The sequence below is a fragment of the Hyaena hyaena genome, unplaced genomic scaffold (assembly GCF_003009895.1).
Source record: "Hyaena hyaena isolate Hyena2069 unplaced genomic scaffold, ASM300989v1 scaffold_740, whole genome shotgun sequence".
In the NCBI taxonomy this organism is placed as follows: Eukaryota; Metazoa; Chordata; class Mammalia; order Carnivora; family Hyaenidae; genus Hyaena; species Hyaena hyaena.
This window is the reverse complement of record NW_024081380.1, coordinates 61,226-83,667: the sequence shown is the minus strand read 5'-3', so window position 1 is coordinate 83,667 and position 22,442 is coordinate 61,226. Positions and strand designations below refer to the sequence as shown.

Below are 22,442 nucleotides of genomic sequence, written 5' to 3'. Positions count from 1 at the left end.
GCCGCAGACCCTGCATCTTCTCCAGCACGGAGCCCCAACAGCGGTGACCTGCAAGGTAAGGTGCGGTACAGGACAGGCGCCCACCGCGATGGTCTTTACTTCCCCGCCAGCAAGGGTCTGGAGGGACCACTACAGACGCCGGCCACGGATATTAACGTACAGTTTGGCCTCAGTAGGAAGACGCTTGCTCTATGTTTCCACGTACACACAAACTCGAAATTTACTACCTTGCTGAAAAATTCCACTCGGGCTGCCATTTCCTCCCCTTCACGTCAAAGCTGGATGTGGCTTTCGGCACCCTTGTTGACCACAAAAATGGGGCGATGCCATTAAGACAAAACTTACAAAAGGAAAAAAAAATGTATATGCAGTTGCACGTGCAGAACTTCAGATTCTGTGGTGAGATGACAAAGAGACCTAATATTTGCCAGAAAAGTCAAATTCATGATACAATTTCAAAACTCTCATCTCCTCTAGAAGTTAAAAAGAATTACAAAAACCTTTTAAGATAGTGCTTCTTGTCTGAAAGAGGGACAATTCACTTTTTTAACCCTTTTTCTCATAGTGTGGAATAAGAAAGGAATCTACTGGAACTTACAATGACAGTAAAAATAGTCAACATTGTAAAAATAATATTTTTCTTCTGAAAGTACTTTCCCTTTTCCATTTATAAGCAGGTAGCCATTTTGTTCAATAAGTTCAGACTTTAAGGGAAATCACTAAATTAGTCAATAATTTAATTATTAAATATAACCAAGAAGGTGACGTATACGTGTAAAATCTCAATTTTAAAGTGATACCCAGAGTTATTTACATGACTGCACAACAGTCTGCCCATCAAGCCCACTGTTAATATCTCTCCAAAAAATTAAACCTCTTTATATGCAGATACATCGCTTTACATGATGACATTTGCATAAAAAGCAAAATAGGGTTCAAACGGTGAACACCTCACACCAGCAAACCAGGAAATTTGCAAATGCTACTTTTCAAACAGTAACTTCCGAACCCCGGCTTTGAAATGGTGTGCTGTGACCACGCCCACAAACAAGGAAGAGCGAGGGGCCCAGAGCAGCCCGGGAGGCGAAACCCAAATTTACGAACTTGCTAGCAATTTACGAACTCGCAGCCGGATAAAGAAACATACATTCATTTTTCTACAATCCTCACATGTCTTTCTGTCTCGTGAAGTCTGCCTTTATAGAATGGTGATAAATATTTAATTGCCAAGCAATCCGTTACAATTTTCTTCACTGATTTACTTTCCTAAAATTAGTACTTGCTGCAATTACCGTCCCAGGGAGCCGAAGGATCACTTAGTAACAACATTCACCTTTGTTTGTGTTTTTACTCTCGGGCCTCCATTCTCCACGAGGCTGAGGTCCAGCTTGCCGTCATCCTTGCTCCCTATGGCTCTCAGTCCTTGCAGAAGAGTGTCCCTCAAGTTCTGATAGAGAGGTTTCTCAGCGTAGTCCAATAATTTCACTGTTTCCATGTATTTAGCAATTTCATCTAAAAGAAGGACATGGTTATTCTATAATCTTCTAATCACAAATACAATGTACTTATCTCTCACGTCTAAGAAAACAATTCTTGGTTGCAGTAAAATTCGACTACAAATCTATCTCGTTAAGGTGTGTTTTTTACAATCATTTCTTCCATGGAAAGTGCACTTTTGAAGTCGAGAATCACCAGGCGAGTCAAATAAAAAACTTATTTTGAGATATAACATACAACACAATTTTGTAACTGTTAAGGGACAAGAGAGAAAAGACACACTAAAATCTATGCACGTGTGACAACAACTGCGGTGGTTTTAAAGCTACAAAAACAGAACAGGAAAGAACCTCGGATAGGCTGTGAAGTACCATGTACTAAAGACCAGGACTCTCACAGCCATTAGTTCCACAGAAGACAGCTGCATGCTTTCTGTACCTGAGAAATGAAACGTACAGAAAACAAGCTGAAGAAAGGAGAGGGAAGTAAGGCCTAGTTTTCCCATAAAAGAGAAAAATCAGCTCCTGGAGGATGAAAGGCTTCCCGTGCACTGAGGCGGAATCACACCCCCAGAAAGAAATCTTCCTCATCAGGATCCACACTCTCAACACCAGAAATCCTTCCTGAGGCTCCGGACTCTATGGTCCCCGGTCTCACCCCTTCCTCGGCCTCCAGGAAGCTTGCACGCCCACAGCCTCCAACGAACACTGGCTCTCAGGCTTCTCCCTGCCCTCTCCAATCCCAACAAATCCAAACCCAAGCTCCTGATCTGCCCCAAGCCTGCTCCCCTCCTCCGCTGTTCCCCCGTCCCCACCCCCATTACTCAGAATGCCATCCTTCCAGCTCAAGTCAAGAACCTCTCCCCACCCCCCACATCCAGTAAACGAGGAGATCTTGTCAGTGCTACACACACACACACACACACACACACACACCCCTTCATTCATTCGAATATTGACTACTGACTAGCATTCGCTATGGGGCAGGCACAATTCTGGATACTTGGGACATGTGAGGAAAACAGACATGAAAATCCGTCCCTTCAACTTCCTTACTCTGATAAAGGGGATCCACGGCAACCCTAAAGCGAACATCGTCTGGCAAGGTCACCTAGGGAAAACTTCCTTCCGAGAGGGGAAAATGTCAAGCATGCCCACATTCACCACTCCTGTTCAGTACAATAGCCATGTATGCTTTCAGTCAGGACACGAAGGCAAGAAGCAAAATAGGCATAAAGAGTGGAATGGCTTATTCACAAACACAACAGTGTATGCAGAAAATCCTAAGGAATCTATTAAAAAAAAAAAAAAAAACCAAGTGGGACTAATAGGTAAATTTATCAGGGACAAATGATACAAGGTAAATATTAAAAAATTGATTTCTATATACTAGCCCCAAGCAATTGGAAAATAAAAATTTTTTACAAATTGATCACTTACAATGGCATCAAAAGCCATCAAATACCTAGCAACAAATATAATGAAGGTGGGCAAGATTTTTGCAGAGAAAATTATAAATGAGATAAATTAAGTCGGCCCAAATTAAACGGAGGACTGGAAGACCTCTGTGGTCTGGAAGACCTAACAGTATAAAGATGTCAGTTAATTACAGAGTCAATGCAATACCACTCAAAACTCCAGCAAACTGGAAAGGGAGGGGATGTGGGTGGAACCGACAAGGTGATTCTAAAACGTTCAGATATTCAGATATTCAAAGGGTCCAGAACAGCAAAATACCAGAGTCAAGTTTACAGAACAACACTGCCGGAGGACTTAAACCACCAGATATCAAGACTCAAGGTAAAGTCAGATAGAGTCTTTAAGACCGACCGACCGTATGGCCCAAGAACAGACAAAAGACTAACAAAAGAATGGAGTCCAGAAACAGATCCACAGATCCACACTTGATTTAAGACAAAGGTAGACCACAGGGTAAGCATGGTTCTATCAAGAAAAGCTACTGGGTCCACTGTTTATAAACACAGGGTGGGGAAGAAACCTGGCCCCTCCTTACATAATGCACAATAAGCAATTATAGACGGACCATATATCTATATGTGTGACTGGCAATCTCTAACTGCCAAAACCTGGAAACAATCCAACAGAAGAACAGACAAACAGCAGGATATAAACACAACGGAGTTCTATTAGAGATGAGGATGAACACATCACTGTACCCCGTGCAGCAACGGGGCCCCAGGAGGACCTAACATAAGGCACATATGTAGTTAATAATTGGTACCGTAGACCGGAAAGTGGCTGAGAGTAGATCTTGAGTGGTCTCATCTCCTCTCTCACACACTCACACATACACACTCTCACACACACACACACACACACACAAAGTTAACTGTGAGGTGATGGAAGTGTTAATTATCTTTGATCTTGTTAATCATTCTACAATATAAATGTGTATCAAATCACCACACTGTACACTTCAAATGTATACAATTATATTTGTCAATAAAGTTAAAAAGTAAGCAAGCAAAAACATTAAAAAAACAAACCCATGCAACAACAAGAATGAATTCCACAAACACAATCCTGAGTAAAGGAAGCCGGACTCTAACAGAGCTACCAATTAATTTCATGAGGGCAGGGATTTTAACCTATGCTGTTCGCTCTATGATTCCATGTCTATGTAGCCCGAAAACAAGTCTCTGGGGTTGGAAATTAGGCTAGTTATTTACTAGGCCAGAGAGAGGCTCCTGACTGGCGGGAGGCACAAGGAGGGACTCCAGGAAGCCTGTGACATTCCCTTTCCTGTGTGGCTGGAGGGTCTGCAAGTTTAAATAGCCTGAGGGCAGGGTAGACTTCCCGTAAAAGGCAGCACTGAGCAAAGACCTGAGAAGGCATATATCTAGGCATGTGCTCAGTGACTGCCTCTCTCCCACTGCTGCCCCACGCAGGGGTGCTCGGCCTTCTGGGGCGATCAGCGAGCCTCAGCCTGCTGCTTTCCCCTGCCTGCTCCCTTAGCAGCCAATGCTCAGGACAGGAGACAGAGAGAGTTCCCGTAAAGACAGGCACTGGTGTCATTCTTCTACTCTGAATCCTACACTCTTGCTCAAAGTGAAAGCCAAAGCTCTTCTGAAAGAACGCATTCCTCAAATGCACCAGGTTCTTCATTCCTTCTGGCTACAACACCTTTCCCTGGACTTCCACTAGCTCCCTCCCCATCTCAGATGCTCAGATGTCACCTGCTTAGGAAGGCCATCCTGACCACTGTGTTTAAAATTTCAACCCTCCTCCCCAACTCGATTCCCCACCCTGTCCCCACACTCACTAATTCTGTTCCCTGCTTTCTTTTTTTTCCCCATAGTACTAACCATATAATCTACTGTAAAATTTACTCGTGTGTTTACTGTCTCTCCCAACTACAGCACTAGCTTCACGAAGGCAGGAATTTTTATTCACTGGTGTACCCTGGTGCCTAGGACGGTCCCTGGCATACATTAAAGCCTCAATTAAAAAAACAAAAACAAACAACAAAAAAAACCAGTTGAATGAATGAATGAATGAGATGTGGCTCCCTTCCTGAAAGCACAGAAGAGTAATAATGTAAGGGAGCTCGGGTATACCCATGCAGCTCACCTCTGGAACGGGGGGTGCTGTCCGGGATGACAACAGGCCCCCGCACAGTGGGTGCTCTGAGAAACTCCTAAGCTTTTACATTACGGGATCTTCACGGACATCACGACTTCCTCCCAGAAAACAAAACCCCCATGAACACTTAAGAAGTCTTTTCCTACCTGGCTTATTTTTCTCAGGAAAACATTTGTCCATCAAACCTGCAATATTTTCTCGGTATCTGTTAAAAATTAAAGAATGAGTCATTGTTGGAAGCTCTATGCCATGGAATCTTATTAATCTTTAATACCAGTAAACAGCACAGTAAGCAGCACCGTGTTACGTGCTAAATATGCTTACGGACATTCTTCTAAAACAAACTGAACAAAACACCAAAGACTCTTACTACTTAGCAAGTCCTTCCTTATTTCCATGTTAGTACCAGTTAACACTATAGTTTCCATCGAGAAATCCTGACTTAAAAGCATCTACAATTTTGCCCAAAATACTTTAAGATTTTCTTTACCTAATTTTGGAATCTCTAACATAGTTAGGATCTTTCAAATTGTCCTCCCAAGGAAGACGGCCACTAAGCCACTGGATCATGCAGTAACCGAGTATTTCCAAATCACCGCGCCTTGATGGGGCTACAAACACAAGAGAAGCAGGTTCAGTACAGCAAAAGGACTTTAATGTATGACTGCAAATATATATAAAGCACTAAGGTAAGACAGTCCATTTTACTGTCTTGTTTTTCATCACAACTTGTCACTGCATTTAATGAAGTATTAAATAACCATCAGGCAACATAAAATAAACAATTTACCTCCAACTAACAATTTACTTTGAAATCCAAACTGGCAAACTCTAGAATTTCAAACTGAGGCTGTTAGTTTAGGAAATGACACATCTAACATCACCCTTGGAACCCCTGAAGATCTTACAGATGCTGCGAGCTACGAAGAGGCCCAGAGCACCGGGGTCTGGGCTCCTCCACAGTGGTGGGCACGGACACTGAGATGCCTGTTGAAGCAACAGGCCAGCTTCGTGAGCGAGAGGAAGAGCCAGCCTGCTACAGAGCTGCAGCTGTGTGAGGACCTTACAGACTTGTAGATGGGGGAACACACCCTGCACTCAGATAAGCTAAGTAAAACCAAAAAGAAATCAGCCCCAAGCTGACTGAACCACCTTCACTGCTAAAATGAGGTGTTTTTGAAGGACAGAAGGAAAACAGAACAACGTAGGTGGCCCAGGGACACAGCTCCAGGAGACCAACCTCCTCCCAGGTCGCCCCCACCCTACCTCGCCCCTTCAGCTTCTACTCATTTATCTACTTGTCTATTTATGCAAAATTAAGAACCACACAGGACTTCAACCGAAATGCAGGCAGCGTATTCCCTGTTGAAGCACCGTTGACGTACCCACACCATTGTGCGCGTCAATGCTGGTGAATTCAATAGTGCCGTCGTGACATCTTTTGGGGTCTTCTTTGTATTCTTTATGAATTCCTTCTGGGCAATACCGGTAAGCAAGGCCATAATCTACCAAGTATACCTAAAAATGTCCAAGCAAAGAAAAACAAAGCCAAATGATTGCACATGTACTCCATTATGGCCCAGAGATAAAATACCGTCATTGAATTCATCTGCAAGGCCACACCACTGCACCCCCAACGAGCGAGAGCCAACAGGCTCACCTAACAACAGCCAATAGTTAATTCTGAAGGACTTTTATTTCAAGAAAAATGTTCAATGACCGCGTCACTATACGCCAGAGAACATCAGCTTACTTTGTCTACACTCTTGGATAAGTACGCTACACTTGGACTTAGTCCCGTCTCCTCAGTGTGAGCAAAGCTCATACGTGTTATACTTCTTCTCACAGAGTCTGAAACAGACTTGAGCACAGAGATCACGAGCCTTGCTGCACTACACTGCTCCACACCAACTCTACGACTGCTGAGACAGCACACGGTACGCTGATGGCCCTCTGTCGCTCTGCTCCTTCACTTAGAAAATAACCAAGTATCAGTTCACTTCATAAAAATATTTCAGATTAAAATAACGATCTGAGGAACTTTGAGGTAAGGCTCTTATCTACATTTAAATATTATATAGTAAGGTCAAGTTTCATAATTATGACTAAAGCTTAATATTACAAAGCACCTGTCTGTGGGCACGTACGTGTGGGATCTGATGAGCACAGAAAGCCAGGACGTTTGGCTCTATGCTATTGCAGAGCCACATACCACATCTCTAATTCTGAGTAACTGTCTCACAAATGCAGGCACTTGATCACAAGAGGAAACTGAAGTAACAATATGGGGACGATCTAGCACATACATCTAACACTAGAAAAAGAATCCTGTCCAAAGCATATGCCCAAAGGATGACAGAACTGCAAAAATATTTTCCTATAAACAAAAGGGAGCATATTTTAGTTAACTGCAAACTGAAATACGTCGTACTTTTATTTATTACACTGTGCAAATCCAGTTCACTTCAATTAATGGGACCCTTACGGTGCAGGCTCTCGACTATGTTTTGTTTGCTTTTAACCTTTTTAAAACATCTAACGCAAGACATCTGGGAATCCTGTGATCACCTGTAAGATTTCCCCATCAGCACGCTATGGTACGGCAACTTTCCTCTGTGACATGTGCAGAGATCCCTGACCATCACCGTAACGGGGACGGGGGACAAGATCAAAAACCTGAGACGGTAGGAAATAAAGGGAAGGCCAAGGAAGAAGGAAAAACTAAGCAAGAGGAAGTTAAAGACCAGTTTGAGAAAAATAATAAAGTGGAGTATCAACATAAACACACTTAAAATATTTAGACAGTGCTTTCTTACACGCTACCGGGACAGATTACGTGCAGGGGCCAATTATGTTCTGCCAACTAAACCGCACTTCAACCAAACTCGCGGAAACGGCGTCAAGAAAACCATGCAAAGCCCTCTACTCTAACTAAACTGATACAAGTAAAGGTACAGTAACATTAGCTTTTCTCTTTTCCTTAAAAAGTAAAAATTACAAAGTGAATTGTAACAAACTAAAAAAAAAAAAAAAAATAAAGTGCACATTTGAATTCCAAACACTAAGGGTATACAAATTTAGACAGCTAAGATATTTCTGTAAACCAATTGATTTGAATAATCAACATGTTAAAGACCAAATTTTCCAAGTAACAGAACACTTACATTTGATGGATTTCTTGAACAAAGGAAATAAAAAAAATGACAAAGCAGACAGGCAAACATAATTCATCGGTGCGCTATATAATTTTAAGCTTCCACCCCCAAACAGCTATTTGAAATTCATTTTGTATCACAAGCACTTCTTCTGAATATTATTTAGGACAAAATAGCCAACTTGATAAAGTGCCAACAAATCGCATCAAAAATGTAGAATGTTAACTAGATAAAAGTGTCAAGAAGAAATATTATTACCGTAGCTACTTCGAAAAGTAAAACTTCTTCACAGGTTCAAAAGTTCAGAGCAACCGTATTTGTTTTCAAACAACAGCTTTTAAATAGTAGAAATGGAAGTAAAGAGAGCTACCTGGTCAGGATTCTTGTGGCTCAGAAGAAGATTTGAGGCCTTGATATCTCCGTGTACATACTCGTGCTCGTGAATATACTCCAGAATATCCAGCTACGAAAGCATCAGACAGAATAAAAAAATCAGTGCAGTACCCAACACCAACCAGCAGAGGACCGAGCTCCAGCACAACTAGCCTTTACTGGATTACAACAAGAGGAACTTAGCTCACATACAATTCTTAAGCTCAGCTGCAAGACGGTTTTCCGAGAAAACCTTTTGGCATTTGCTTCATATATTTTCTGAAGGTCACTCCCAAAGCGATCCATTATCATAAACCTGTAACTAAAGACAAACAAGAAAAGTCAGTGAACAAAACAGAACTCCGGAAAACCATGACTGTCTCCTTCTAGGGTAATTTTTTCAAGGCACTGTGTAGTAAAGTAAGTAGAATTATGATGGAAGAAAGGAAAAAGAAGAAAGAAAAACATTCGAAACAATTTCTTCCAACTCAAAATCTCAAGGATTGGGAGTGTTTTCCTGAGCTGCCTTTTACCTTGAAGGCCACCTCCTGGTCTCCACCAGGAAGTTTCCTGAAGACACTAGTCCACCCAAGGTAATCAGCCCACAGACAAAACCCAGCAGGCTCATTCGCAGCAAAGGTAAAACAATCTGAGTAACACCAGGGTCACTGGTGTCTTCTCAAACCAAAGTTAACTTATGCTTCTAGATGTTAGCTTGTTGACTGTGACTATTGTGTTTTTCTCTATTTTTAGGGCACACTTTAGCAGGATTAACGTTCTCCTAACATCAAGACTATCAAGAGCTGCTGTAACAACAGCTGAATTCAATTAAAATGGCTTAAATGGCATAAAAGGGCTGTACATTAAATATTCAAAGGACAAGATTTAGGGAAGAACAAATACCCTGGGGAAATGACAAGATTTCTGGCTTTGCCACAACCCTCAATATGTCACCTTGGCCAGGTCACCTTACCTCTTCGAGCCCGGATTCCCACAGTGTCGAATGACAGTGGGGCCTCGGGCTTCCTGAGGTCTTTTCTGGCACTCAAATTCTAACATTCAACAGCCTTATGTGACATTTCCGTGAGTGCCCGTTGCGTGCGCAATATCTCCCTCCAGTAACACAGTTTACCTTGTGCTCTAAGGGTCACTTATATTTATGAAGTTTTCAAGATTCTGACTTGTCTGGTTAAATCAGTGCAAGCCAAGCCCACACTCACAATGGATCTTCTAATGGGAATGAGATTAATGATGATCAGCCCAACAACAGCTAGCACTTTCTGAAGCTTGGTCTGAGCAGGGTACTATTCTAAGTACTTCAGATGGACCAGTGTGCGTCAACCAAATGTCACTCTGGTGAGGCATGGGCTTCTGTTCGCCCCATTTTACAGCAGGAGAACACTGATGACGGGTAATTTGTACTCCAGGAAGTGGTGGAGCCATGCTTTGACCTCTACGTTAAACATATACAAATACTGTCAGTGGTACCAAAAACTCCACTTATTTTTAGCTGAGAAGCCTACAACACATTCCACATGACAAGTTCAATAGGAAAGGAAAGCTGACATTAAAGGACAACATGCCAAAATTTAAAAAACCAGGATTCTACCCACTTTTGACATGGAAGAGAATTAGAGATCATCTTGTCTAAACATCTATTAATAAATAATTAATGTCTACAGAGGTAAAGTGATTTGTCCAAAGTCATATAATTAGTCAGAGGCAAAATGTATTCATTCATGTAAGATTTTCCAGGACACTGTGACCTCTAACTTAATAAGCTAGGAACAGTCATTCTGACTTCCTGGTTTCCTTTGTACAGTGGGTTCTGAACGGTTGAGGGATGGGATGGGGAGACATACACACACACACACACACACACACACACACACGTTTTTACACTATGTGATGTACTTAGTACAGAATAACACATGGGCGACAAAAATACTACCTCTGCCGACAGTCCACAAGAGGGCTGAAATACAATAGCTGAATTCAGCAGGAGACCCACGAAGATGCCGCACTGGGGGGAAGGGGGGGATGGGCATGGAAGAGGACACTTGTGGGGATGAGCACTGAGTGTTATGTGGAAACTAATTTGACAATAAACTATTTGTAAAAAAAAAGAAGACAGACTTCCAAACATATTTTACCAATGTATTTTAAACACACCACTCTTTCTACTGGTATTAGGAAACAAAAGGGCTCTTCATGTTCAGAACATATTAAATGATGTGGATCTATTCAAAGGTAGTTTTAAATGAAAGCACAATTGTGTGTACTTTTACTAAAAATTCAAATAACACACAAAACAACCCAAGAAACAAAAGAAATTTACCCATCAGTATTATTTAAATAAAGCAACTGAAAAATATTCTGAATATAAGATATTAAAACAGTAATGTCTCATTTGTCACTGTTGAAGTAAATAGAAATTTCAGTACAACAACTGTTTTTTCTCCATCACGCAGAGGTGCAAAATTGTTTCTTTGGTTTAGTTCAGTGCTGATGTGATTGCTAAAGTAGGGTAACCATTTGTCCCTATTTCCACCTGCAGTCCTCGTGTGACTATGAATTAATGTCCTTTTCACACTTGAGAGTGTTGAGTTTGTATAATAAACTATTTGGTCACACTAAAAAAAAAAGACGCCACACTGAGCACACCTCTGTCTGTGTCCACGGGCCACTCCCCCACCACCGTCACCAGTCCCCTCATCGCCTCACTTTTTGGGATTACACACATCAACCGACATTCCCATCGTCCGCGTCATTCCACCCCAGGCCCAAGGAAGCACACACTGATGGCTTCACCCTGAAGAAGCTTCTTAGAAATAACATTCACATGGCTGCTCGGGGGTAGACGTGCCCTTGCAAAAGAAGGTGGGGAGACTTCCCAGCTGCCAGGTCCTCCTCCCTCTTCGCCCCGGGCTTCCTTGCTGGCGTTGGGCTCCATCTCCCTTTCATGCACATGCCCTGCTCCTTGTGACAGATTGATGGCACATGCCACACAGCAGGCCAGAGACCGACCCTGTCCCCATTCACATTACCCTCCTGCTGGAGACACCAGCCTGCTCGCCAGTGGCTTTCTAAGTCAGCAGTTCTTAACATTTAAGGGATTAAAGTGCCTCTGAGAGCAAACGCTAACACAGTATTTTACATATATTCTAACTGCTCTATGTTACCCTTATTAAGTGGGTAGCTATTATTCAATTTCACAGATGAGGAAATTGAGGCCATAAGGAATAACTTCCCAGTCACCCACATTTTAAGGAGCAAAACACAGATTTGAAACCATCAGACTGGCTCTAGAATCCTTGCTCTATACATACCATTTCTACAGAAATCTTCAGAAAAACTAGAGAGACTTGTCCCAGCAAAGCCATATACAATAAAACGCTGACTCTCATTTCAGGAAGTTCACACACTCCCTAAGAGATACAGGGATCCCAGGATGAGAACTCCAAGTAAATTTCAGCACGGGCTGCCCACCCAGCAACTACCCCTCCTCCCCATCCTCTCCAGCAGAGCGCCCACTTGGTCCTGGCATTCCATCCTCTTCCACATGGCCACGGGCTTCACCCCGCCAATCACGGCGATCACATTGCCCTTGCCAGTGACGTGCTGAAGAATAAGCACTGATGGGGGCGCCTGGGCCGTTCAGTTGGTTACGCATCTGACTTCAGCTCAGGACATGATCTCATGGTCCGTGAGTTTGAGCCCCATATCAGGCTGGGCTCTGTGCTGACAGCTCAGAGCCTGGAGCCTGCTTCGGATTCTGTGTCTCCCTCTGTCTCCGCCCGTCCCCCGCTAGAACTCTACCACTCTCTCAAAAATAAATAAACCTTAAAAAATTACAAAAAATAAAAGAATGGGCACTGATAAAACCCTGACCGAGAGAACATGCAAGAAAGGGAGGTTTCCCAGCCACGTGCGAAACACACAGCAAGCAGCAAGTCTCTCTGCTCCTGGAGGCTGTGGCTAGAAATGAGGCAGCCACTCCGAGAATTAACACAGGAACAAGGTCAAGGGCTTCCCCTTTGGGTAAAGATGCAAGACGAAGGAAGCCAAGCCAGGCTCCTGATGGTCCCAGAAGGGGGCGGAGTCAAAGCCTTCCTTCACACGCAGCTGAGAGCACCTTTACCAACCTACCCCAGGTCCACACAGCCTTCAGAGGGCTGCCTGCCTCACTCCTCCAAGTTCCATTCACTTGTTGAGATATTTCCGAAATGTCAAGTATGCACCAAGTGATGAGGGCTCTCTCCGACTCCGCTGTGCTAACGACACCCACTCCATGCTTGCAGCTCCTAAGACACGAGCGAATCAAGACTCACACGGGTTAGCACGTGACTGTTACACCTGCTTCTCACGTGTCTGTTTTCTCACCGGCTAGGCTGAGATTGTATACAGAGGAGGGCCTGCCGTGAGCAGATCACACATCTAGTACGAAATACCAAACTGAAACCTGAAGGGCTCCCTGTCGCATCAACAACCTCAAGTTTTCTGTTTGCTTCTTGCTTACGTGTAAGGGGAAAAACACACAGATGCGTTTTGCTTTGTTCCTACTGGTCAGCCGGCTTCTGGGCACAAATCCTCCGGACCAGAGGTACTGCCCTGTTCCTCTCTGTCAAGTGCACAGTGTGGCCCAGAAGGCCCAGCAGTGCCTGCACATACTCAGTGAACAGTGAACAGTGGATGCTTCTCACAGGGAGAAGGAAAACAAGACGGGCATATGCTTACCTCTTTCCGTTTTTATCATGTAGACCAGACCCCCAATACTTGGGAACACCCAGGTACTTCAGCTTACGGGTACGAATCCACTTCTGAACTGCAAGTTTAAAAAAAAAAAAAACGCTTGTGATTTCACTTCTATTTTATGTATTTTTTTTAAATCATTAAGAGCAGAATGTACTTATACATGCAATTAGATTGTACCTTTTTTCATAAAAACAGTGAACATTATAATCAGCAAATGACAAGCACCTTACCTTACAATCAAAGCATCTTTATTAACCCACCAAGTTTTGTTACCCTGCTCTAAACATCGCCTTTAAAATGAAAAATCTGGGGCACCCGGGGGGCTAAGCCAGTTGAACATATGACTTTTGATTTCAGCTCAGGTCATGATCTCATAGTCATGAGATCAAGCCCCACAGCGGCTCTGGCCTGTGCACCTGCTTGCAACTGTCTCTCTCCCTCTGCCACTATCCCACTCGCGCACGCAAGTGCACTAGCACCCGCAATGTCTTTCAGGGAAAAAAAATAACTGAAAATCTGTGGAAGGCATTTAAAAAAAGAAAATCAAACCACAGTACCGCAGTTGTAGTCACCATCTCTAAGTATGTAGATGTTTACTCTCTTCTCCAGAAAGACTTACTTTCTACCTAATCTAGAAGTTGTTCACCTCATTCTAAAAGTCTTCAACCAGGAAGTCAAGCTGGAGTGGAGCAGAGGGGAGGGGAGGGGAGGGGAAGGGAGGGAAGGCTTGAAGAGGTCTCACTCTCTTCCTTGATAGTCTGTTCTAGTTCAACAATGATAGCATCCTCCCTCCCTCCCAGGTTATGTTCTCTGGAGTTTAGAAAAAATACTCGAAAAGAGTGGGAGATCCTTGAGTCATTTACATGAATTGGGAATATTTCTTAATTTTTAACAATATTCCCTAAATCATATCATTTATTAACTTTATTCCATATATCAATTTAGGTGAAATCTTACCATAACAAGCCCAGTAAGAAATCAGAATTCTTTCCTACAAATCTCATTAAAATGAAATTGATACATGAAATAAAAAATAAAAATAACAAGGCATCAAAATATAAGATCCAGTGCTCTGGTCCTGACTTAAAACAACAACCAGGGATCATTTAAAGAGTGCAAACGTTGGGGCGCCTGGGTGGCTTAGTCGGTTGAGCGTCCGACTTTCGCTTAGGTCATGATCTCGAGATTCGTGGGTTCGAGCCCCGCGTCGGGCTCTGTGCGGACTGCCAGCTCAGAGCCTGGAGCCTATTTCAGAGTCTGTATCTCCCTCTCTCTCTGACCCTCCCCTGCTCACGCTGTCTCTCTCTCTCTCTCTCTCCTAGAAATAAATAAAACTTAAAAAAAAAAAATCATGAAAAAAAAAAAAACTTTAAAAAAAAAAGAGTGCAAACGTTGTGTGTGCTCATTCCTTACTTTGCTCTGGTTTGGCAGCTCGCTGGTAGAACTTCAGTTCAGTGAAGAGTGGTCCGTTGTCACTGGGCTCCTTAAAACAGAACAGGTAATTGACTCTACCAGCTGTTAACATTAGGAGTCATTTTCAATGAAACTTCAAAAAGGATTAACATCAATTTTTCTTTCCCATGTAATTGTGAACTTAAATTTGTAACTATGTTTAAGTCAAACTCTTTCAAAATGTTTTCGATATTCTAAGAGTCCATGAGTTGTATGTTTCTCTCAAGCTTACTTTTCTAAGTGATAAAACGTTCAAAATCAGATACATAGCTCAGGTTTTGCAGAAGTTCACAAAAAAAATCTTTAAACTCATTTTCATCTTTATTAAGCTTTCTCTTAAGCAATGATTGGCAACCACATGAACTGTCTCACCAAGGGGCTACCAGATGCTTCTGAGATCTAGTAAAATTTCAATATAGGACTAAACCACAGTGGCAAAGCCCGACTCTTCTCCCTGTTTCTCAGTGCCATTGTCGCTAGTTGATCGGGACTGGCAGAAACCAGCCTCGTCACGAAGGGAATCTTCTGGAGCTCCAGAGCGAGCAAGCACAGTCCATTTACTGCATCCCTTCCTTTCTGACACGGATTCCTGTTTTTCAAGGGGCCCTACAACTGACCTCCCCGTGATAATTCAAAGTCAAGGGGAAAATGGGACTCAGTAATAATCATTTTCCACCAACTACACTGGACTACATTCATTTTACATTTTAAGAGATATTAACAGTGAGAATTATTTGTAAAGAGGTACGTACACACACACACACACACACACACAAGGTAGGACAAACAAGAAATATCAGCCTGTTGAGAGTTGTGCCTTGTGAAATAGCTACAAAAGGGTAAAAATAATCTTACAATTTTGTGGACTTTTTAAATAATAAATTATGTCTGAATCAAAACCGGTTAGTATTTCATGTTTGAGAATTTCTGTTGGGATTATCTTGTTTATCGAGAATCTGAGAAAAAAATTTTCAAGCAGTAAAAACTTTAAAGGAGGAAGCTAACATTTCCAGACTAGTTTCAGGGTTGCTTTTCTTTTAGGAAATATGGGAAGAAAGTTATCTGGGACAGAGCACCTGTAAAGCTGGAGTTCGAGGGTCAGCAGGACATTGGAAGAAACGACGGTAAGGCCCACTCCCTTCAGGAATCCCCAGCCAAAGCCCCTACAGGAAGACCAGCCAGTGTGCAGAGCCAGGCAGCACCCAGTTAAGAACGAGCACTCAACAGCAAACAGGCAACACACGACCCACACTCGGATCAGAACCTAGAAATAAACTTACCCTGTTCCGGGTAAGTACACTCTCCAGCCCGGCCTCAGAACTGAACGGTAACAAGGTTGTGGCCTCTCATTGCCTCTTAAGTAGAAACTAAACCAACACCCAAGGTACGAGTCCAAATCCTGAATTTCTGGGCTCAGTACCTGAGGTTCTGCCATAACCTGGGGCTTCTGTCTTGGCAGCCGTGCTTGCTGGACAGACACCCGTGCCTGCTTACAGCCCATGGCCACGAACGGGCCAGCTGCAGGAGCAGCAAACCCAGTGTAAGAAATGAAAAAAGAAATGGAAATTCAAGAGAAGAAATTTTGGTAAAGTTCCTCTCCAAGGGCTAACTTTTAGAACAGCTCATTAATATAATTCAGGTTTGAAAGGAGTTTTCCTAAGACAAATCCAGGCTTATTATCATCAGTCTAAAATTCTGATTTATTCAGTTTCAACCTATGTCATATCAACTTTAATTTTCAAGCCTCCCTTCAGGCAATAATTTATTAAACTTATAATAATAAGAATCAACCTATATAAATCAGACTATTATAATGAAAGCCCCACTACAATGAAGGCTCTTTGAGCTCATTTCGTACTTTCTCTAATCCAATAAGTTTCCATTATAACAAAATAAAGGAGCTACTTCCTTGGCATTGCACTCTGTAGCCAAAGCTAGCTATTTCTCTTCAAGAAAATACCTTAACTCATAACTAAAATTTTATTAACATATTTCAAATCTAAAATACTTTGCCAACTCTGTAATAGCCAAGATTTAGAAAAGAAATTGGGACTGACATTTTAACTAGAATATCACTAAACGTTTCTTTAAGACTTCTAAGTGTCAAAATGAAGATGACAACAGAAAAAAAATTAAAATGTGATATATTTCAATGGCACCATCTAAAAGCAACTGGCTGCCATTTAAAAATGAAGCTGTATAAAGTTTCCCCTTCCTACAAAAAAATGATGATATATGAACTGAAAATTCAGGTCACTTCTCATACAGTCGGTGAGCGAAATGGAACATCAGTCTGCAAACGTCTTGCCAGGGAGCTTCGAAACACAGCTTTTAGTCCGTTCCCACTGGAAAACGACTGTGCTGTAAAGAACTGTTAGGATTCAAGACCCAAAAATCCGCCTCAGTTCTATTAGCTCACGGACATGACTGCAAGGGGGGTGTCTAACTGAAAACTAACTCGTCATAAAAGTCTGTTAATAAGCAAACACAAAAGAGAATTTTTCCTCCTTGCATTACCCAACTTATTACCGTTTACCATTCATTACTGCACATCATCCGTCGTTCCTGGGATAAAATACAGTGTCTCTGGGTTATCTAGAGACAGAGGGTACCCGTCTACCGTCTCCAGTGACCCAGCACCGCAACTCCAGGGCTGCGCCCACAAGCCGGTAAGGAACAGGGCCTCCGCAGAACAGCACAGTCGTTTGTAGGAGAGGGAATATACTGAATATGTACCTAAACAGCTATCTTGAATATGTATGTCTTAACTTCATTTCAAGACCAAACGTAGTAAGAAATTTGCGGGCTATCTGAAGCTCCTTCACACAGATCTGCGTATTAGCAGGGACCACACTGTTGACAAGCCCGCCACACGAAGGTAGCGGCGCCACGAGACGCACAGGGCACCTGCCGCCCCTCCCGAAGAAGAGGATCTGCCAAAGTAAATGGGGGTGTGCACACATGATCCACTGAGTGTAAGAAAGGTGGGCTGTGTGCCGCACTCCACCGGTGCTTCTCCACCTTAACGTGCAAAAGAATTCCCTGGGGGCGCTTTGCTAAAAATACCAATAGCCAGGCCCAGCGCACAGAGGTTCTGATTATACCACTGTCTGAGCTGACGTGCCATTACATTATCAAGTCTAACTTCACATCAAAAATCAATTTGCCTTCGATTATTTCTTAAATAACAATTTGCTAAGGATTTTTTTTCCCCAGGGATAAAATATGTGCCTATTTTAGAAAATCTGGAAGATACTCTGATACATTTTCTTCATACATATATGACCATTTTATAAAATTACCTCCACACAGCACACAGTATTGTGTCTTGGGTTTTGCCTTTAGTGCTTAATTATAAAATTTCCCCTAAGAGCAGTACTTGTTCTTTGAAGACATGATTTTTAATAGCCCCTAATGTTTTAAATGACAAATGTTCATAAATAGTTGATTTTCATACTGGAATGATCTGGTACTTATTTTATATGCTTCTGTTTGATGAACCGTTTCAATTGTTAGTATTCTAAAGCTCTGAGAATAAAAGAGTTGCAGGAAGGTAGTGGACGGAGCTACGGCACGGCACAAGTGACGCACATCATGAGCAGGTCTGCTCGGAAAGACACGGACGAGGGGAGGGTGGCACCTGGAAATCAGAAGGTGCTGGGAAGTGACAGTTACAAAGCTTTCAAAAGAATAAAACGGGCATTTAGAAACAGTACCAAGAAAACAAGTTTGCAACAAGGTCCATATCATTAGACAACTTAAAATCCAGCTAGAGAGAGAAACCTACAAGATGAAGAGCAGCTGGCAGCACGGGAAGGATATCAGCACAGGAAACCGCAAAATACACGGAAGAGAATGAGTGCCACGCGAGTGTAAAGGGGCTCAGAGAGGACGAGGACCCCAGAGGAACCGGCAACCTCTCTCCCTGAGCAAAGGGAAGGCCCCGGACACCGGTTTGTTCATGGCGTTCTTCCAGCATCACAGCCAAACTGCCACACTGAGCATGTTACGAAGACCCTGAATGCAAACGAGAAACCAACTGAATATTTATCACTGTCCTAATTACAAAGAGAAGGAGTAATACGGGCTAATGGGAATGGAACTATATTAGGAGATAGGAGATGCAGAGCGCTGAACTAGGTTTGATACCAAAAGGCTTTAAACTTAGAAATAAAGAGCAATTTGCCACCTTATTAGGCAGCTAGGAAATGTTGCTCCTGCATGTTGTTGACGTAACTCTGTAAGTAAAACAGGTAGTAAAAGCAGAGTTACACTGAACACCAACCAAAATACTTAGAATTGCCCATAATAAAGCAGAACATCCTAATTCTAAAATAAACCTCGGCTTAAGGGCTGTCAGGCTCCCAGAAGGAGAAAGACCTGTCTACACCCCACATGCAGCCCCGGCAGTGGCCTCCACGGCGTGGGAAGCACGGTGCGCCCGGTGGCCAAGGGCAGAGTGGTCACAAGACCACAGTGTTTGAACCTCAAGATGATGAGAAGGAAGTCCTAAGTGGGCTTGCCCTCTTTGCACACGGGAAAATTTTTAAAGATCCTAAGAAGAAACCAGTCTTGCCCACAGATTTTAAGTTTTAACCTGTCGTGTCAAAGACAAATGCAGATAATATCCTGCACCTCCACACAAACAATCCAAAATGTGAAAGTAAGGATGTTCACTCCTCTGATACAGCAGCACACTGAGTATTTTCAAAAGGAGTGTGAATCCACAAAGCAAGAGAAAATCCAAAATGAAAGGGCTGGAAGAACAGGGAAGGGCAGGCCACACACCCAAAGCTGCCATCTTACTTCCCCTCCGTCCTCTCCGCTAGTCGGGGTCACCGGCACCCGACTAGCCCGCCCCCCGTAAACACGTATAACCAACTGGACAAAACAGGGGGACTTACTCTTTTCAGACGCTAGACAGAACAGGTAGTACCCCTACAAGGTGGGAAACGAACAAAACGGGCCCCAGGGCCACCCCAGCTCTCCTCACAGAGGCCCCGGAGTAAAAAGGAGGCCACTTGGGGTTCCGTGGGGCGACATGGTGGATGAGCCCACCACCAACACCAATTTAGGAATATCAGAAACAAATTAAAGACCGACATCTGGCACGAACAAAGACGTGATGATCCTTCACTGAATATCAGCAAATCGATTCCGACGCACTGTGAGAAACAGAACACAGAACACGTCATAACCTAGTGGACTGTGAGCCACGAATGATAGTTGCACGCTCAAACGACCCATCCATACGACCCCACGTGGACAGAGAGACGGAGGAGAGGTCTTCGGCCCATCTCGACAGATGCAGCCAAAGCGCTCGGAAAATAAACACGCAAACGACAAACCAGGAGACAAGATTTAACAACACATACGTCTGGAGGAGGCCTCGCACCCAGAACGACTCTCCTACTTCTCAATCGTAAAAGGCAAAACAACCTGGTCACTGGAAAAAGACGGGGGGGCACCCCACAAGGGAAGCACAGGAATGAGCAGGGAGCACGGTTACTGAGAAACAGTAATCAAGACTGGCTACCACGGAAAACTCGAAGATACCCCCCGCCACCCCCCGGCCCGCCGGATGCCCACACTCGCTGAAGAGGGCGCTGAGCAACTGGGACGCTCACGTGTCCCTGGCGGGCGTGTAAAATGGCATGGCCACCCTGGAGATCTGCCCGGTGCTTCCCTATAAATGTAAATACACACCTTCCCTATAAACTGGCAATTCTCCTTCTAGGTAGTTATCCAAGGGAAATTAAAAACCCCGTACAAAAATCTTTAGAGAAGCTTTATTCAGAACGGCCCCAGAGTGGAAACAATCCAAATGTCTTATCAACAGGAAATGGGAAGGGGGGGGAAAAAAGCCTCTAATATGTCTACATAATATAGTATCCTGAGCAGTAGGACTGAACAAGTAACTACCAACAACACGGAGAAACAACATTAAACATGAGGCTGAGCATAAGAAGTCAGAAACAAAACGGTATATACAGTATAATATCATCCCTATGACATTATAGACAATAATAACTAATCCACAGCAAAAAAACCCAAAAAAACAAAAAAAAGAACACACAGCCAAAATCTCAGATACATGGTTACCTCAAAGGGTGCAGGAAGTAGGGGTTTGACCAGAAAAGAACACAAGAAATCTTTCTGGGGTGATGGAAATGTTGTATTATTTTGAGAGGGGTGAGAGATATACAGGTATATGCACTTGTCAAAAGTTTTCAAATCATTTAATATCTACGAATTTCCTTGTAAAAACTACATCTGAATTTAAAAAAAAAAAAGTGTTAAAAACAATCACTGAAATGATTCAGGTCCAAAAGCGTTTATTTACAAGAGATCAAATATATTCTTCCCTGAAAAGAAAGTAAAATAGAACAAACGAAACACAAAACCTCAGGGTAATTCTGAGTTCTGTAGCCTCTAGAGAAAAAGCAGGGATGGGGAACTTATGTGGGTGATTTGTCCGAAAAATGGACCCTATTATCTCTTCTGTTATTTAACAAAAACATTCGTCACATGGATTAAAAAAACTCTGAGAGGAGTTACAAATGTAACTGTGTAAGCAGAAAGATGCATAGTGTATTCATAATAAAAAATAGCAGCTAACATGCCTTAGTGCATAGTCAAGTATATAACTTGACCTGGCTATTTAAAGTCCTATACCAGAGAGATCCTGTCAATCTTTACTCACCACAAACTAATTTCAACATCAGTTTAGCAAACAGAAGGTCCAAAATGATCACAATTCTAGAAATAACTTAATTTACAAAAATGGAAGAGGAAGGGAAGAAACCTGGAAAAAGAAAAAATTCACCAAGTGAAAGTTCAGAAGCAAATGCAAGATAAAACACAGTAAAATCAGGGCGCCTGGGTGGCTTAGTTGGTTAAGCGTCCGACTTTCGCTTAGGTCATGATCTCGCGGTTCGTGGGTTCGAGCCCCACATCGGGCTCTGTGCTGACTTCCAGCTCAGAGCCTGGAGCCTATTTCAGAGTCTGTGTCTCCCTCTCTCTCTGACCCTCCCCTGCTCACACTGTCTCTCTCTCTCCTAGAAATAAAAATATTTAAAAAAACCCACAAAAGCATATTAAAAAAAAAAAAAAGAAAAAGAAAAACACAGTAAAATCTCACTAACGTAGTACAGTCGTCTAGGGTATAGACCAAGCATCTCATCGACAGCAAACACAGCGGAGATCAACAGAAAGAACTGCGTATCTGTATCCCGTGTCCGTATACCTCCAGGCTTCCGTTCATTTTTCCCCAAATACCAGCATCACTCTAATTCACAAGGGAGGAAACAGACTTTTCGAACTCAAATTACTGAAAATTATAAAGCTACTTTTGTGTCTTATTAGATAATTATTAAACAGTTAAAAAGGTAGTACCTTACGGTTTCATTAATTCCAGTTATCAAAAAGGATGTTTTACAAAGTAAATACTATACCCATTCAGCAAAGAAGAAAATTAGCTAAAATCTTTTCTTACCACTTTTACAACACATGGTGCGTCACTGCCCACGGATTTTGAAGAATTCAGATCAGCTGTTTGAAAAAGTGACATATGTAATATCAGAACAAGAAGCAGCACTATTTTAATTAG

General features: G+C 42.7%; 1 protein-coding gene across 3 annotated transcripts in view; it reads right to left on the bottom strand.

Annotated features, from left to right (window-relative positions):
• Window positions 1-22,442, bottom strand: part of LOC120220995 (serine/threonine-protein kinase VRK1) — a 75,701-nt gene that overhangs the window by 15,289 nt on the left and 37,970 nt on the right. For all 3 annotated transcript variants that reach the window (XM_039218227.1, XM_039218229.1, XM_039218228.1), the window contains exons 3-11: window positions 22,329-22,384; window positions 14,795-14,864; window positions 13,364-13,451; window positions 8,840-8,948; window positions 8,625-8,717; window positions 6,485-6,617; window positions 5,590-5,710; window positions 5,246-5,304; window positions 1,334-1,512 (exon numbers count right to left, since the gene is read on the bottom strand). In XM_039218227.1, coding sequence (XP_039074158.1) covers window positions 1,334-1,512; window positions 5,246-5,304; window positions 5,590-5,710; window positions 6,485-6,617; window positions 8,625-8,717; window positions 8,840-8,948; window positions 13,364-13,451; window positions 14,795-14,864; window positions 22,329-22,384 — 908 coding nt within the window. The remainder of the gene's footprint in view (window positions 1-1,333; window positions 1,513-5,245; window positions 5,305-5,589; window positions 5,711-6,484; window positions 6,618-8,624; window positions 8,718-8,839; window positions 8,949-13,363; window positions 13,452-14,794; window positions 14,865-22,328; window positions 22,385-22,442) is intronic.